General features: G+C 44.9%; 1 protein-coding gene and 2 long non-coding RNA genes across 10 annotated transcripts in view; 2 read left to right on the top strand and 1 right to left on the bottom strand.

Moving 5' to 3' along the window:
• The window catches only part of PARP11 (poly(ADP-ribose) polymerase family member 11), a 33,949-nt gene that overhangs the window by 6,167 nt on the left and 12,516 nt on the right, over positions 1-15,266 (bottom strand). The window contains exons 2-7 of one of the 8 annotated variants that reach the window (XM_086404267.1): positions 12,301-12,778; positions 8,317-8,445; positions 7,334-7,454; positions 4,628-4,703; positions 1,057-1,129; positions 843-973 (exon numbers count right to left, since the gene is read on the bottom strand). In XM_086404267.1, coding sequence (XP_086260393.1) covers positions 843-973; positions 1,057-1,129; positions 4,628-4,703; positions 7,334-7,454; positions 8,317-8,442 — 527 coding nt within the window. In that variant the 5' untranslated portion in view covers positions 8,443-8,445; positions 12,301-12,778. The remainder of the gene's footprint in view (positions 1-842; positions 974-1,056; positions 1,130-4,627; positions 4,704-7,333; positions 7,455-8,316; positions 8,446-12,300; positions 12,779-15,266) is intronic. The other 7 variants (XM_086404265.1, XM_086404268.1, XM_086404266.1 and 4 more) reach the window with 7 other exon arrangements.
• LOC147372949 (uncharacterized) lies at positions 1,808-2,604 on the top strand. Its single transcript, XR_015164920.1, has 3 exons — positions 1,808-1,944; positions 2,163-2,262; positions 2,473-2,604. It is a non-coding gene; the product is annotated as an uncharacterized LOC147372949 (long non-coding RNA).
• Positions 4,714-5,790, top strand: LOC147372948 (uncharacterized). The gene is made up of 2 exons (XR_015164921.1): positions 4,714-4,920; positions 5,299-5,790. It is a non-coding gene; the product is annotated as an uncharacterized LOC147372948 (long non-coding RNA).

Raw genomic sequence — 15,266 nt, 5'->3', positions numbered from 1 at the left:
GAGTCTTTAAACAGTGAAATTCCTTGAGCAAGGACTATGCCTTGATCATTTTATCCCCAGAGTGCGACATGTTAGTTGAACTGCACTTTTGAATCTTCGGGCTGGAAGGGACATAAAACCATCCAGTTCAACCCTCTTGTCAGTGGACAAATCTCTTCCAAAACATACAAAGATATTCCATGTAGGACTTACTGTAAAAGCAAAAAAAACAAACATACTAAAAATGGCCTAAAATCCTCTCAAGAGAAAAAACTGAACAAATAATTACATATTTAGATATGGAAATTAAAATAATGAAATAGGTGTACGTGTATTAACACTGATAACTCTTTTACAGACAACATTATTTTTCAAAAGAATGATGCAGAAAGAGATGTATAACTCAAAATAATAATGTGTATTGTATACAAACGAAGGCAGTAAAAACTATCCAACTGTGCCTAAGAACGGCTGTCCCCAGCCTTTCAGGCACCAGGGACCGGTTTTGTGGAAGACGACCCTTCTTCCACGGACCACGGGTGGGAGGATGGTTTCGGGATGACTCAAGGGAACGACACGTATTGTGCACTTTATTTCCATTGTTATTGTACCAGCTCCACCTCAGGGGGTCAGGCATTAGATCACAGAGGTTGGGGACCCCTGCTGTACAGGAAGTTGGCAGCTTACAGAGCAGCTGTCCCTGGGGATGAGGAAGAGGCTGGGAAACCAGGTCAAAACACGTGGAGAAGAGCACGGGGTGCCGCTGGCGGTGAACACCATTGAGCATTTGTGCTTTGCCGTCTCTGAGGCTGCAGAACGTCTCAGAGGCCAAGGAGCAGGGTTCCGAGTGGAAATGGTCTCACCTGCAGAAGAACTCCCACAGGTCTAGGTTTTGAATTCTCTGAATCCTTTTAATTCTGTTGCGGTCCATTGTTTTCCCAAAGAGACTAGCGACTTCATTGTATTCGTGTGTCTGATTGTGCAACGGAATAAGCTGGAAAGAGAAGATGGCACTGTGTTACCGGGGTTCTTCCCCACCTCTCCGGTGGGCGGGTGGTCACTGGGTGCTGCCCTCACCTGGTAGGGCAGCTCGGTGTTCACGTTCTCCCAGTGTGGCGGCATGGGGATGGCCTCGTTCTCACAGATGTAACTTGGAGCAGAAAAGACAAAACAACATTTTAGAAACCGATTATAATCACGGTCAACGACTCAGACATTTTCTCCCAAGCTGAATTATCATGTGACAAAAGCAGTACAGTGTCGTCCTTGGTTTCTTTATTTTAAAACACTTACTGAATATTGGCTTGTGTGCAACTTTTTTAGGGGCTGCGTTGAGAAATCTGATGGGAAACTTCAAAAACGATATTATTTCGATCTTGTTTTCCTGTATTTGCCAGAGTTTCTTTTAAAGGTAGGAAGACTTTAGGTGAAGAAAAGTAATTTCCGAGAAGAAAATCAACTTCTTGATTAAAATAAAACTCCTTTAACAGATTTAGTGTCTATTAAATACCACTCAGAACCCTCAGCTACATGTTCAATGTCCTTCAAGATCTATTATTAACTCAAATCTAAACCTTTCTCTCTTTATTGTCCACTAGGCCCCTGCACGGTCCCAAAGCAGAAGCTGGCAAAGTCATCTACCACGTTTAAGCCACTGGATGTGAACACAGAAAAAGACAATGACCTTGGGGAGCTTGATGGCAGAAGGCTGTAACTGATACATGAATCCCGTCTGGTGACTGGAAGTTGTGGAAGAAATGTATCAACTTCTAGCCTGTCTTTAACTTATTTTTTTAACTCGTTTTACCTTTGGGGACATCACACAATCATGATTTAAAGATGGGGACAAGAGTTTGAGCAAACTCAGGGAGACAGTGAAGGACAGGAAAGCCTGGCGTGCTGCAGTCCATGGTATTGCAAAGAGTCGGACGTGACTCAGCGACTGGACAATAAAGGTGTAAGAGAGTGAGTGGTGGATGGCTTCCCTCCCTCTCCAGTCCCCGGTCTGGTTCTCACCTCTTGCCTCCACGCCAAGTAATCACTGCTTTCAGTCTCTTGGGTATTCTAGAACTTTAGGTTAACACAAACCTATGGGGTTTTTTGTCTGTTTGTTTTGCACACAGGAATGGCAGCATATTCCTGTGTCTTTTGTAGCTGCTCTATGTTTTTCACTATATTCTCAGAGAGCCTTCTGTACCATGGAGACAACTCCCCAGCACACAGCCTGGCACACGCAGACACTCTGGACACTGGAGGATGAAGGCGTGCATTCTACTGACACAGGTACCCCAGTGCATGGACACACCCCCTCCTGTTGACCACAAGTTCCCTGTGGATGACATTTGGCTGTTTCCAACTCTTGCTGCCATTAAGGATGCTAGAGAACAAGTCTGTCCACTTGTCATTGTCCATGGCCGCTTGTCAACTTTTAAGATAACATTTTCGGAATGGCATTTCTGGGTCAAAGAATATATTTATTCCTGACTTTAACAGAAACTTTCCAGAGGCCCTCCTCGAAGGCTACAGTCATTGACATTCCCAGCAGAAACGTAGAGAATGCCTACTTGTCCACAACCTCTCCGAAGAGGTGTGTTACCAGACTCTGGAATTTCTGTCCATCTGATAGTAAGAAATAACCTGGTATAATTTGTATTTCTCTTTTTTATAAGTGAGGCTGCATGAACTGCACAAATTCTTTTCTTATTCTTCTAAGGGGCTATTGGTTTTCTACTTAGAGATTCTTCAAAGTACTTCATATACTCCAGAGATTGTGATACCACGTAACAATACCTTTCCCAGGTTTTCTTTGTTTTTTGTTTGTTTTTTTCACTTTGCCTGAAGTATCTTTTTTGCTTCCCAGGTGGCTCAGTGGTAAAGAATCTGCCTGCAATGCAGGAGACCTGGGTTCAGTTCCTGGGTTAGGAAGATCCCCTGGAGAAGGAAATGGCAGCCCACTGCAATACTCTTGCCTAGAGAATCCCATGGACAGAGGAGCCTGGCAGGCTCCAATCCATGGGACTGCAAACAGTCAGGCACAACTTGGTGACTAAGCAACGACAGAAGTATCTTTCAGCTGTGTGAAACGTTTTTGTTTGCTTATTTGTTGAATATTTACAGCCTTGGTTAATTGCAAATTTCTTGCCAACAGGCAATGTGCTATTCACTCTGCATGTCATGAGAGCTCGGTATATTCCCGCAATACACAAGCATTTCTGTATCAACACCTCTTGGTCGTCATTGCTCGTCTGTATCCTGCCTAACCATTCTTCCTTTTATTATCCTGCGTCTTGGACTCCGTTCTGGTTATTTCCCCCCCTCTCCTGTCTTTGTGCTATGGCTTCTATGGTCTGTGAGCGAACGAAGTGCCTTGCATTACATGCCTCTCCCCATAAAAAGACACCAGATATAGTGACATACAATTACTATAACATTTTTCATTATTATGTCTCATTTTTCTCTCAGATTACATACCCTCTGAAGATAAACAATTCCTTTCTTAAATTCCTTGTACTTAAGAATGAGGATATAATGTAGCTAGTAAGGAAGTAAAGTTCTCTCCCTTCCTAGAGCATTCATTATACAAGTACTTGCATAACTTATAAATCATAATCCTAAAATACATGCCCAAAGTCCCAAGAAGAGAAACTTCAAAAACTATTTTCTTTAATCCTTTCAAAACATCTCCTTGGAAGAAGCAAATGGGCATCTCCTACAAATCACATGCTATTAAACAGCATTTTTTGTTTGTTTCATTTTAAATTCTTTGAACAACAGGAATCTCAAGACTTGATTGAGGAATCATTCCCAATAATACAAGACACGCCCTAAAGTTTTTCCCTTCAACTTTACTCATGTGAATAACACCTATTTATTCTCTTGTTTCTCTTGTGGCATTTATAGCAGGGCTTCCCTGGTGGCTCAGTGGTAAAGAATCTGCCTGCCAATGCAGGAGATGTGGGTTCGATCCCTGGATCAGGAAGATCCCCTGAAGGAGGAAATGGAAACCCACTGCAGTATTCTTGCCTGGAGAATCCCCATGGACAGAAGAGCCTGGTGGGGCTACAACCCATGGGGTCGCAGAGTAGGACATGACTTGGTGACTAAACCACAACAAGGCATTCATAGCTTTTCAGGATAGGACCGCAGGCAGCTGGGCCACCGTCCCACACACTCCTGTCTTCCCAGGCCCCCTTTAGTCACTGCAGATCTGAAATTACCTCCAGGAGCTGCCCAGTGGGGCTCAGTGGAGGTGAAGACAAAGTGGGTAATTACTCAGGATTTAAAACCCAAATAATTGGATGGTTCCAGGAGAGTCTTTCCAAGCTAATTTGAACTTACCTCGGTAGGTTATTTTAAGGATTTACAGTAGAGATCATGAGGCATTTTTTAAACTACCGCTCAAACTGCTCTAAAGAATTGAAAAATACATCTATCTAAGGGAAATGAAAAGGACGACAGGAAAGGAAATGCCAGTCGAAAATAACAGTACGGCTCATGCATCAACAAATGTGAAATCAGTAAAGATTAATATTAAGATCATTAAATAACCCACCAAAACATTCTCCGTCTACTTATTCCTCTGCCAAACGTTAAAGAAGAGGAGAGAGAGAGACAGCCCACTTTTTGCAGCCCATTCCCCCCACAATACCTGAAAGCACTGATGGAAAAGGGGGCTCTTTTTATTAAGCGCTGCTTCCCCGTGGTGAGGTTCATCTGCTTCATTTCTGTGCACAGAGACAAAGAGGTGAGTCACGGGAACACACTGGGCGACGCCACGTCACGAAGCTTTGCAGCCGCACAATCGGATGGTCAAGGACCACGGGCTTCAGGAGCAGCTGCCAGCACCAGCCTTATTAGGGATACCTGACCACACGTCTGGTTATCAGCTTCCCTGCTTGATCTAAGCTAACACAGGAGGAGGCCACCCTCACACGCGGCTCAGTACGTAGGGTCTATTCCTTTTCGTACCGTGCTTGAGTCAAACACGTGAACAGAGAGGGGTTCTCAACTTTGGAAAATTAGAAGTACTAGGAAGAGAAAGAAAGTACTGAATCTTCTGACTGGCTTCTTTAATGTTTGATTGTTTCAAAAATTTTGGACATAACAACAAAAACAAAAAAGATACGTTACCATGATAAAACTTGCACAACTCACAGTTTCAAAAATTTGTACATTCCTTGCCTTCTCTGTAAATTGTACACCTAAACCAAAACAATAGAAAACCTAGCTAGACTCAATACAGACTTACACGAGGGATGCAGTGCTAAGAGGCTAATGGACTGACTGATGTATCACTTTCTTCTCTCCTCTCTTTCTCAGCCATGGCGGTATTTGCCAGGTCCACCTCATCATCCCCACCGAGGTAGGCGCTAAGTCTTACCGAGGGGATTCTGGTCACTTCACCACCCTGTCTACGTGGACGTCATCCCACGCCAAGATGAGGTGGTCCACACAGCCGGGCTGCTGCTGTGAGAAGTGTGCTCACCCCTCCTGTACGCCTAGGCTCTGCACACGCTGGCACAGCCACCACGCGGCGAGAAAGCAAGGTCGTCTCAGCACATGGAGTTAAGCCTATGATGCCTTCACCTTATACCAGCTTGTCTTGAGCTTACTTCTCACCAGTTTTTTTATAAAGAGAAGCTGAGCTGGCTTGTGACAAAATGATGGGGGCTAATTTTGCCAATGTACGTGGGAAATGCTAATACCTACACTTTCGAAACAGTGTCATTACATAGAGGGGTGTGAGCTGGTGTTTATGTGACTCTTGTTCTTTGATAGACTTTTTTTTTTTAAATAAACTGCACTGTCCAAGAGAAATGCTCCCCCAGATACAATTCACTAGAAAGTATTCTTTCAAAGACACGTGGCTTGTTGGAGCACGGACCAAACGCTTTGATGAGTCCTGCCCTCCATGTAAAGCTTGAGGTCTGCACGTCATGACGTCTCAGTGCGGCTTCAACACTGACAGTTGTGCACCAGCCTCAAGTGTCCACCAGCACCTTCTGTCTAAGACAAGTGTCGGGCCCCTTAAAGGCAGCCAATTTGCCTAATGTAAAAAATGCTATGCTTAGTCAGCACTGCTGCTACTGCTGCTGCTAAGTCGCTTCAGTCATGTCCGACTCTGTGCGACCCCATAGACGGCAGCTCACCAGGCTCCCCCATCCCTGGGATTCTCCAGGCAAGAACACTGGAGTGGGTTGCCATTTCCTTCTCCAATGCATGAAAGTGAAAAGTGAAAGTGAAGTCGCCCAGTCGTGTCCAACTCCTAGCGACCCCATGGACTGCAGCCTACCAGGCTCCTCCACCCATGGGATTTTCCAGGCAAGAGTACTGGAGTGGGGTGCCATTGCCTTCTCTGTAGTCAGCACTAACTCTTAACTAAAAACAAATAAACAACTCTGGGGGCATAGCAGTCATTGGAGACTTGGCTGCACCAATGTCTTAGTGGACAATTTAACCCCCTTCAGTATGTCTGGGCCTTGGCTCCTCCAGGGGAATCTCCTGTGTTTCACCAGCCCCCTACCTGCTACCACAGCCAGCGCTCACTGATATAAGGACTCCACTCTCAGGAACCAGGAAAGAACACCTGACCTGGATGACAGAGCTGTGTGGCAGTGCAAAGCACTTTTGTTAAGAAAGCCACCCTCCCTCCAGGTCCTATTTGCCTCTGACCAGTAAACAGCTGAGGCTGGCAACTGGAGAAGGCAGTGTGAGTACAAGAGGTTTGTCAAGGGGTCCTTAAAAGCATGCCCTTGGATTTCATCACAGATGAATGTTCATCCCGGATTAATTTCATCACAGATGAAATCCAAGTGGGGCTGATTTCCAGACTAGCTGGCTGGAAATGAGAGATCCAGAAATCAGAAAGTGGCTGAAGGCAATGTCCACTGAAGAGTGGTTTTCTAGGCAAGATACCAAGAGATGGGTCATTTGGCTGAACTTTGGCCTTAAAACTAGAACCGGCCACCTAGGACTTTGTCACGTAACTGCTCTGGTTGATCCTGAAATCACCTGATGGCTCCTACCTATTTCAAGAGACTGAAAGGATGAGGAGCAACACAATGGCTTAGAGGCGTTTTGTGTTCCTTAGGTGAGAAGCATTATATGAACTCAAGAGATACGAAACTCTCCATATATATCAGTATCTATAAGCATATGAACACACCTTTATAAAAGGCAAATCCAAAAGATTTTAAATGTTGAATTTTTGTAGAGGCATCTTTATGTATTACAAAAGGGGTTTACTTTGCCGTTTGCAAATATTAATATATCAACTAATCCTGATCTGCAGAACTGTAGATTTCACCATATCAACACACTAAGAACACACAACTATTAGGGGAAAAAAACATACCTGCAAAGTCTATCTTGTAGCTGAATTTGGAAGTGGTAAAAGAAATGGAGCCACAAGGGTTTGCTTTGAAGCTTTTTTCGATATCTTCACTGCTAACTGAACACTGAATGTTGGTATCCGGCTTTAAGACAAACCAGAAAGTTCATTTACCAGCTGTTCACAGAAACGGCTTGGCCACAGAGGCAGGTACTGGGGGACAAGACAGAGAATGGAGGGACAGAGGAAACTTGCTGACCTGTCCTAGTCACCAACACATGGGGAGAATCGGCTAAGACAACATGTGGGCAAAGGCTTAAGGATTTTCAGCACACACACACAAAAAACTTTAACGACTGGTTATAAGGCCTTTTTCCAAAGTATTGCAATATTTTCAGATTATTGCCAAAATGACACATCTTAAGTGGCTCAAATCAAATCTTTTAAGTAGCCTCGTAAGTGAAAAAAGAAAAAAGACCACAAACTTTTGAGTGTGGGCTCACATCTCAGCTTAACAGTTAATTAACTGTGTGACTCGGGACCAGTTACATTAACTTTCCTGAGTTTCCCAGTCTTTGGCTGTAAGAGAGTGTTAGCATCTGCTTTCAGGCTGCATGAGGCTGGAGGAGAACACATATCTACACCCTCTGACTTGACACTGGAAGCACAGGGGCGCTTCATGCAGGCTGGGTCTCTTCCCTGACCATTTGTCCACCAAACCAGGCCTGGCCTTGCGCACACATGCCCAGCCCACACACCCCGCAGACACGCTCATCCCGCAGACACGCTCACCCTCTGGACACACAGAAAACATACACCGTACCTTCTAAGAAAACACTGAAAATCTGGGGAAGGGGAGAGGAGCCAGAAGAGTTTGACTTTTCTTTTAGTTCCGCTCTCTGACTTCCCTAAGGTTTGGTTTCTGGCGGGTGCAGCTTCTACTGATTTTTCACGCGAGCATGACGACGCTCCGCGTTTAACCCCCGCCCCACCCAGAGGGGCGCTACCTGAAACATGTGCCACTTGCCGCACTCCGCCAAGTAAAACCAGCCCCACTGTGTGTCTGACGTGTCCATCTCATCCACCTCGCTGTCTGTCGTCTTGGATAAGAATTCTTCTGCTTTGTGAAACATCTCCTGAAGTGCCGGAGAGAGGAAGAGATCGTTTTCTTAGCAACCAGTGCGCTGTTTACACATTACTTTTTTTTTTAATTTTTACTTATTTAATATATTTACTTGGCTGCAGGTCCAGGGGGCACTAGTGGTAAATAATCCACCTGCCAATGCAGGAGACTTAAGAAACGCAAGCTTGATCCCTGGGTGGGGAAGAGTCCCTGGAGGAGGAAATGGCAATCCACTCCAGTATTCTTGCCTGGAGAACGCCATGGACAGAGGAGCCTAGCAGGCCACGGTCCATAGGGTCACCAAGGGTCGGACATGACTGAAGTGACTTAGCATCCACACCGCATCTTGGTTGTGGCAATGTGGGATCCCGTTCCCGAACCAAGGATTGAACATCGGCCCCCTGCATTGGGAACACTGAGTCTTAGCCACTGGACACCATGAAGTTTCTACACATCATTTTTCTTCTCACAAAGATCTGTAATGTCAACTCTGATGCTGACAAACAGCATAGTGTCTTGCATATTGGCTCTGAAGATAAACATGTAAAATGATGAATATCACATTTGCACATCAGACATGGAACATAAAGTTCCAGTTTTTAGCAGCAACTGCTGGACAAACAGTTTGGAGGTTTTGGATTAACTGCTTATAAGAGAAGTTCCCAGAGTGGGCTGTTTAGGAAAAAAAAAGAGGAAAGCTTCAGTGTGCATGCTCAGTCTCTAAGTCACGTCTGACTGTTTTGCGACCCTAGGACTGGAGCCCGCCAGGCTCCTCTGTTAGATTTCCCAGGCAAGAACACTGGAGTGGGTTGCTGTTTCCTTCTCCAGGGAATCTTCCCAAGGGGTCAAACCCAAATCTCTCATGTCCTCCACTGGCAGGCAGGTTCCTTACCACTGTACCACCTGGGAAGCCTCGATTCAGTCTGCGATTATGAAGTAAACCACAAATTTTAGTTTTACGCTTAAACTGTCCACAGTCTGTTTAAAAAATCTTGGTGTTTAATGAAAAAAAAATATTGACGATCATTGCTTAACAAACATGACAATCAATCAGACACTTGGGTGGATGCATCGATGTCCCTGCCACCACTTAAGCAAGCTGTATCAGCACCAAGAAGCACTCCAGCTTCTCAGTTTAGCGCCGAGAAATGTGGCTTATCCTCTGTTCATGTATTTGGCTGAAGGATCCACGCTACCACTACTAGTTAAAACCAAATACTGACACATTTGATTTTTGTTTTGAACGTTCGTATTTCGGGAACTCCCTGGTGGTCCAGCGGCTGAGACTGAAGAGTTTTCACTGCCAGGGCCCGACTCAATCCCTGGCTAGGGAACTAAGATCCTGCAAGCTGTGTGGCGTATCTTTAAAAAAAGCAATGAATATTCATATTTCATTTAGTGGCATGGAAAGATGTTTGTAAAATATAGTATTGAGAGAGTACAAAGAAGGCTATAATAAATGGAAACAGTATGATCCAATTTTAATAAAAATATACATCTATCTTTACCCACATAAATGTGTATATGTCTATATATGCACACGTGTATATGCACACACACAGAAAAGTCCAAATGGATATACGTTTAACATGGCTTTTTCTCTGAATGTTAGGATAATAATAGTAATAATAGTAATCCTTATATAACTCTTCAGTTCAGTTCACTTCAGTTCAGTCGCTCAGTCATGTCCGACTCCTTGCGACCCCATGGACTGCAGCATGCCAGGCCTCCCTCTCTAACACCAACTCCCAGAGTCCACCCAAACTCGTGTCCATCGAGTCAATGATGCCATCCAACCATCTCATCCTCTGTCGTCCCCTTCTCCTCCTGCCCCCAATCCCTCCCAGCATCAGTCTTTTCAAATGAGTCAGCTCTTCGCACCCGGTGGCCAGTGCTGGAGTTTCAGCTTCAGCATCAGTCCTTCCAGTGAACACCCAGGACTGATCTATAGGATGGGCTCTTCCTAGTTGCCAGATGCTGTCCCCAGTACTGCACGAGCAACACTCACAACAGCCCTGTAACATAGGTACTATTACTACCCCACATTTATAAATGAGAAGGTCACAACAGGGAAGCCAGGGTTCAAACCCAGGCAGTGCAGACCCAGGGTCTGTGCACTTCCACACGATGGAACACTGCCTTATATTTCCTTATCAATGACTTTATAATCTTGTCTATATCATGTACATGTTATTATTTTTGAAAGTTTTAAACACTTTTGGGTGGAGAATGTGATGAAGAGGAGGTCACCAGAAAAGAGGGAAAGAGGTGAGTCATGAAGATTCAACTTTACCTAGAATGTAGCTTTCTTTCCTCATTCTCTAAGGGTTTTTAAATTACTAAATTTGCACAGCTAATATATGAAAATATTCTCCTTGCAAAAAAGCAGAACATTCAAGATAAAGCTAAAGACTTCTTTGACCATCACTTCCCTTCCTGGTGGCTCTCACCTGCTTTCTCCACGGTTAATCAATACTATTCACTTAACTGTGTATCATTCAGACTTTGCTGTGTGTGTGTGTGTGTGTGTGTGTGTGTGTGTGTATGTGTGTGTGTTTCATCATACACACACACACAAAGTTAAACGGTTACTGGTGATTTGTCAAAACTTTAATTTCCTGTATCTCTGATTTTTTTTTTTTTTTTTGGCAAAGAATATGTAGTACTTGGGTAATTTGGAAAAAATTTCATTCTTTAAAGTATCCAGAAGTGGTTTCACCTGGGCTAAGCTTCTATGCCCTTGTTGAGAAACCTTCTATGCCCGGTTTCCTTCTCACAGACCTGAGATGAGAAGATCCTTCTTCCCTGGCTGCTGGGAGACATGACGCCCAGTCCTGCAGAGTACCAAGCACAGTACCTGAGCACAGGGGATGGGGCTTGTTATTTTTTCATTCCTGTTTGGAAACTCTCTCCAAGGAATGCTTTGTAATTATGTTCAGGAATTTCCCTTCATGTTTTAAAGTGGATTGGCTGCTAAGAAATTAAAACCAGAACACCCTCAGAGCAAGAGCTGTAGATTTAGGCTCTGCTGTGTGGCTCAGTAGGTAAAGAATCCGCCTGCCAACGCAGGAGACACGGCCTTGAACCCTGGGTCAGGAAGATCCCCTGGAAGAGGAAACGGCAACCCACTCCAGTGTTCTTGCCCTGAAAATCCCATGGACAGAGGTGCCTGGCAGGCTGCAGTCCGTGAGGTCGCAGAGTCAGATGTGATTTAGCAGCTGAACACACAGCACCTGCATTCCACCTTATATATTTTACCAGGAATAAAGGCAGTGATTTAAATTTTAAGATCAGCTGTGTAAGTTATTCACAGCGCCTACTCTTCCTTATGATTTACTGTTCACCTAATTTGCCCATTTACACAGAAAGCAACAGTGACCTAAATTTAGTTTTTCTTCCGAAAATAACTTGAAAAATTGGGAAGGATGAATTTCAAGGAAATAGTTCGGATAAATATTTGGCTTATGAGTTCCATCGAGGAGAAAAGGGATGGGAAGTAGAAAAGCCCCCCGGACACAGCATACAAGCAACCGGTGTGCTGTGGTGCGTCACACTAACCCAGGACCACGCCGTGAGCCAGGTCACAAGGCGGGCGTGTTCACCACAGTCCTTTCCAGGAGGCCCGTCAAAGGCAGCTGTGTGTGTGTCAGCAGGTCAGAGGGGCGCCCAGGACAGACTTGTCTTATCATCCCTGTACAGAGAGGGCCATACCACAGGCTGGTACCACTGCCCTAAGGAGCTTCAGATTTTATAAAATTCCTCGTCAACTTACACTAATGTTTTCCTCCACAATCCAAGGCACAAGAGAAGTCATTATTCTCCAATTAATGTTGGGGGGGGGGGGACGAAATAGAGGAAAGATAATTACATTGTCTAGAATCACACAGCTGGCAGTTCAAAGAAGATTCTAGAAATACCCGAGGCCTCTGGAGCGTTGGTTCTTCCCTAAGATGCCAGCCCCCTGTCTCTTCTCTCCTCTGGGGCTAAAGGTGAATGTGACTGCTTTGCTTCACAGATGTTATGACTTTCTTTCTACAGACTCAGTTCACAAGACTAACTTGTATGGTTTTCAACAAGTTCACCCTCCAAAGGAATGGCTAGTGTATATAATTAGGCTCAAAGAGGTAAGTCAAGCTTCAGTGAATACCTTTAAAATACTGTAACCACGGAAGTAATGTATCGAGGTTATGATACATTTATAGGCAACAAAAGGAGTGTGTACAAGCTGTCCACCAGAGAGGAGGCAGTCAATAAATGTCAGTGAGATGGGTTCGATCAGCCAGGATGCCATACTCTGCTTGATCTTCTGGTTAACTGGCAGACAATGATACTTCCTGCACATCAGGCTGAGGAGAAAAAAAAAAAGTTAATGTAAAGTGGAAAAAAACGTTTTGTAAATTTTCAAGTGCAATGCGTATGCTGGAGGAGCCCGTCTACAATGCTAGCTTTTCCAAAGGGAGTATTTATGGGGCCTGGGAGCAATCAGTTTGGATCATCAAATTGAAAGGCCAGGTGGAAGATAAGTTTAAAGTCAAAATCCTGGCCTGTGAGAGAAAAATAACATTCCAGATGGCTAAAACCCTCTGATGAGTTTATTAAAGTAAGTATCACTTGTTTGGTTAGTATAAACATAACACCTTGAGGAAATAATATTTGGTAATGAAAACCTCCTTGTTTCTTATATGTGTCAAAGTGTGAACTGTTAGTCGATCAGTTGCATCCAACTCTTTGCCATCCCATGGGCTGCAGCCTCCTCTGTCCATGGGCTTATCCAAGTAAGAATACTAGAGTGGGTTGCCATTTCCTGCTCCAAGGAATCTTTCCAACTCAAGGATCAAACCTGGGTCTCCTGCACTGCAGGCAGATTCTTCACCATCTGAGCCACCAGGAAAGCCCCCCTTATTATAGGAAGAAGGTCCAAAACTAGGCATCAAAAGCTTAGAAACAGGGTGGAACTTTTGGAATGACAAAACTGCATTTTAACTGGTGGACATTATTTTAAAGAACAACAACATTTAGTCTCTGGAAACTATCCTAAGAGCATAAAGCAAAAGAAGTATTTGCTCAAGAAAATCGACGAAGTCTCAGAGCAGGCAAGGGAAGGTCTGGCCTTTGAGCTGAGGTCTGCTCCATCAGCCCTGCTCCCCCTGCTCTGTGTTGCAGACAAGAAGACAGGGGTTTCCTCTCTGTCCAGCTGCTAGTCTGGGGCTACGACACCCTGGAAGGGGCTGCCTGCCCCCACGTGCAGAAGGTCTATTTTGGGCAGACAACACCAAGGACTCGTCTCCTTTCCTCTACCCAGTCCCCACTCATTTGGTGGAAGCTCCCGTCCAGACCCAACATGCTGTGAATACGGGGCCCTGACTGCTTCCACCTAGTCTGCTCCCAGAGTAAAGTTTTCATGGCAGGAGGAGTAAGTCAAGACGACCGAGGGCTGTCATCTCCCCTCTCGCCCAGTGCCCACTCAGAGGAAGGTGGCACTCTGGGAAGAACAGGCTCCCATCTCCAGTTCCAGGCGCAGTGACACTGGGGTTCTATTTACCGGAGCAAAGGTACACCCCTGCTTAGGGTGCAGAGATCCATGTATCTGCCTGAGGGGGCTGGCTCTACATGAACAAAGAGTAGAGAACCTCATGCCTAAGAACATTATTGGAAAAAAAAAATAGCAATCTTTTCATGAAATTAAGGAGAAGCTCTGATATAAGCAGAATGGCAGACTAGTCAAAAAGTTAACATAGAGAACCAGGGAAAGCCAACAAGAGCCCACATGGAATCAACAGTGGCAGTGGGAAGGCTGTGCACAAGCTCTAGGCTGTACCAACCCAGGAGTGGTCAGAGCAGGTCCTGGGGCCGATGTGACATCTCCAAGGCTGCACACCAATCCATCAGCATGGGGGGAATCTCACTGGCACAGGGGCTTAAACATTTCTTCTAACAAAACACCGAGTAAACCGCCCTTTTCCACCGAGTCTTTTATTAAAAAATCAGTTGTCCATGTTTGTGGGCCTACTTCTAGACCTTCTATTCTAATAAACATTTTTTCTATTTTGAATACACGGTTTTGAGTGGAGTTTCATGTCATGTTGCTTGCTCAGTCGTGTCCAACTCTCTGAACTGTAGCCCGCCACGCTCCTTTATCTATGGGATTTTCCAGGCAAGAATACTGGAGTGGGTTGAAATTTCCTCCTCCAGGGGATCTTCCCGATCCAGGGATTGAACCCACGTCTCTGGCATCTCCTGCATTAGCAGGTGGATTCTTTACCACTAGTGCCACTTAGGAAGTCCAGTTTCATACTCAATCTTTTAATCAGATAGCATTCAGTTCAGTTCAGTTGCTCAGTTGTGTCCAATTCTTTGCGACCCCATGAACCGCAACCCGCCAGACCTCCCCGTCCATCAACTCCTGGAGTCCACCCAAACCCATGTCCATTGTGTCGGTGATGCCATCCAACCATCTCATCCCCTGTCGTCCCCTTCTCCTCCTGCCCTTAATCTTTCCCAGCATCAGGGTCTTTTCAAATGAGTCAACTCTTTGCATGAGGTGACCAAAATATTGGAGTTTCAGCTTCAGCATCAGTCCTTCCAATGAACACTCAGGACTGATCTCCTTTAGGATGGACTGGTTGGATCTCCTTGCAGTCCAAGGGACTCTCAAGAGTCTTCTCCAACACCACAGTTCAAAAGCATCAATTCATCAGTGCTCAGCTTTCTTCACAGTCCAACTCTCACACCCATACATGACCACCGGAAAAACCATAGCCTTGACTAGATGGACCTTTGTTGGCAAAGTAATCTCTCTGCTTTTTAATATGCTATCTAGGTTGGTCATAACTT

The sequence above is a fragment of the Bos grunniens genome, chromosome 5, assembly GCF_055505025.1.
Source record: "Bos grunniens cultivar Pamir isolate PY7600 chromosome 5, Bosgru_T2T1.0, whole genome shotgun sequence".
In the NCBI taxonomy this organism is placed as follows: Eukaryota; Metazoa; Chordata; class Mammalia; order Artiodactyla; family Bovidae; genus Bos; species Bos grunniens.
This window is presented reverse-complemented; position numbering and strand designations above follow the sequence as displayed.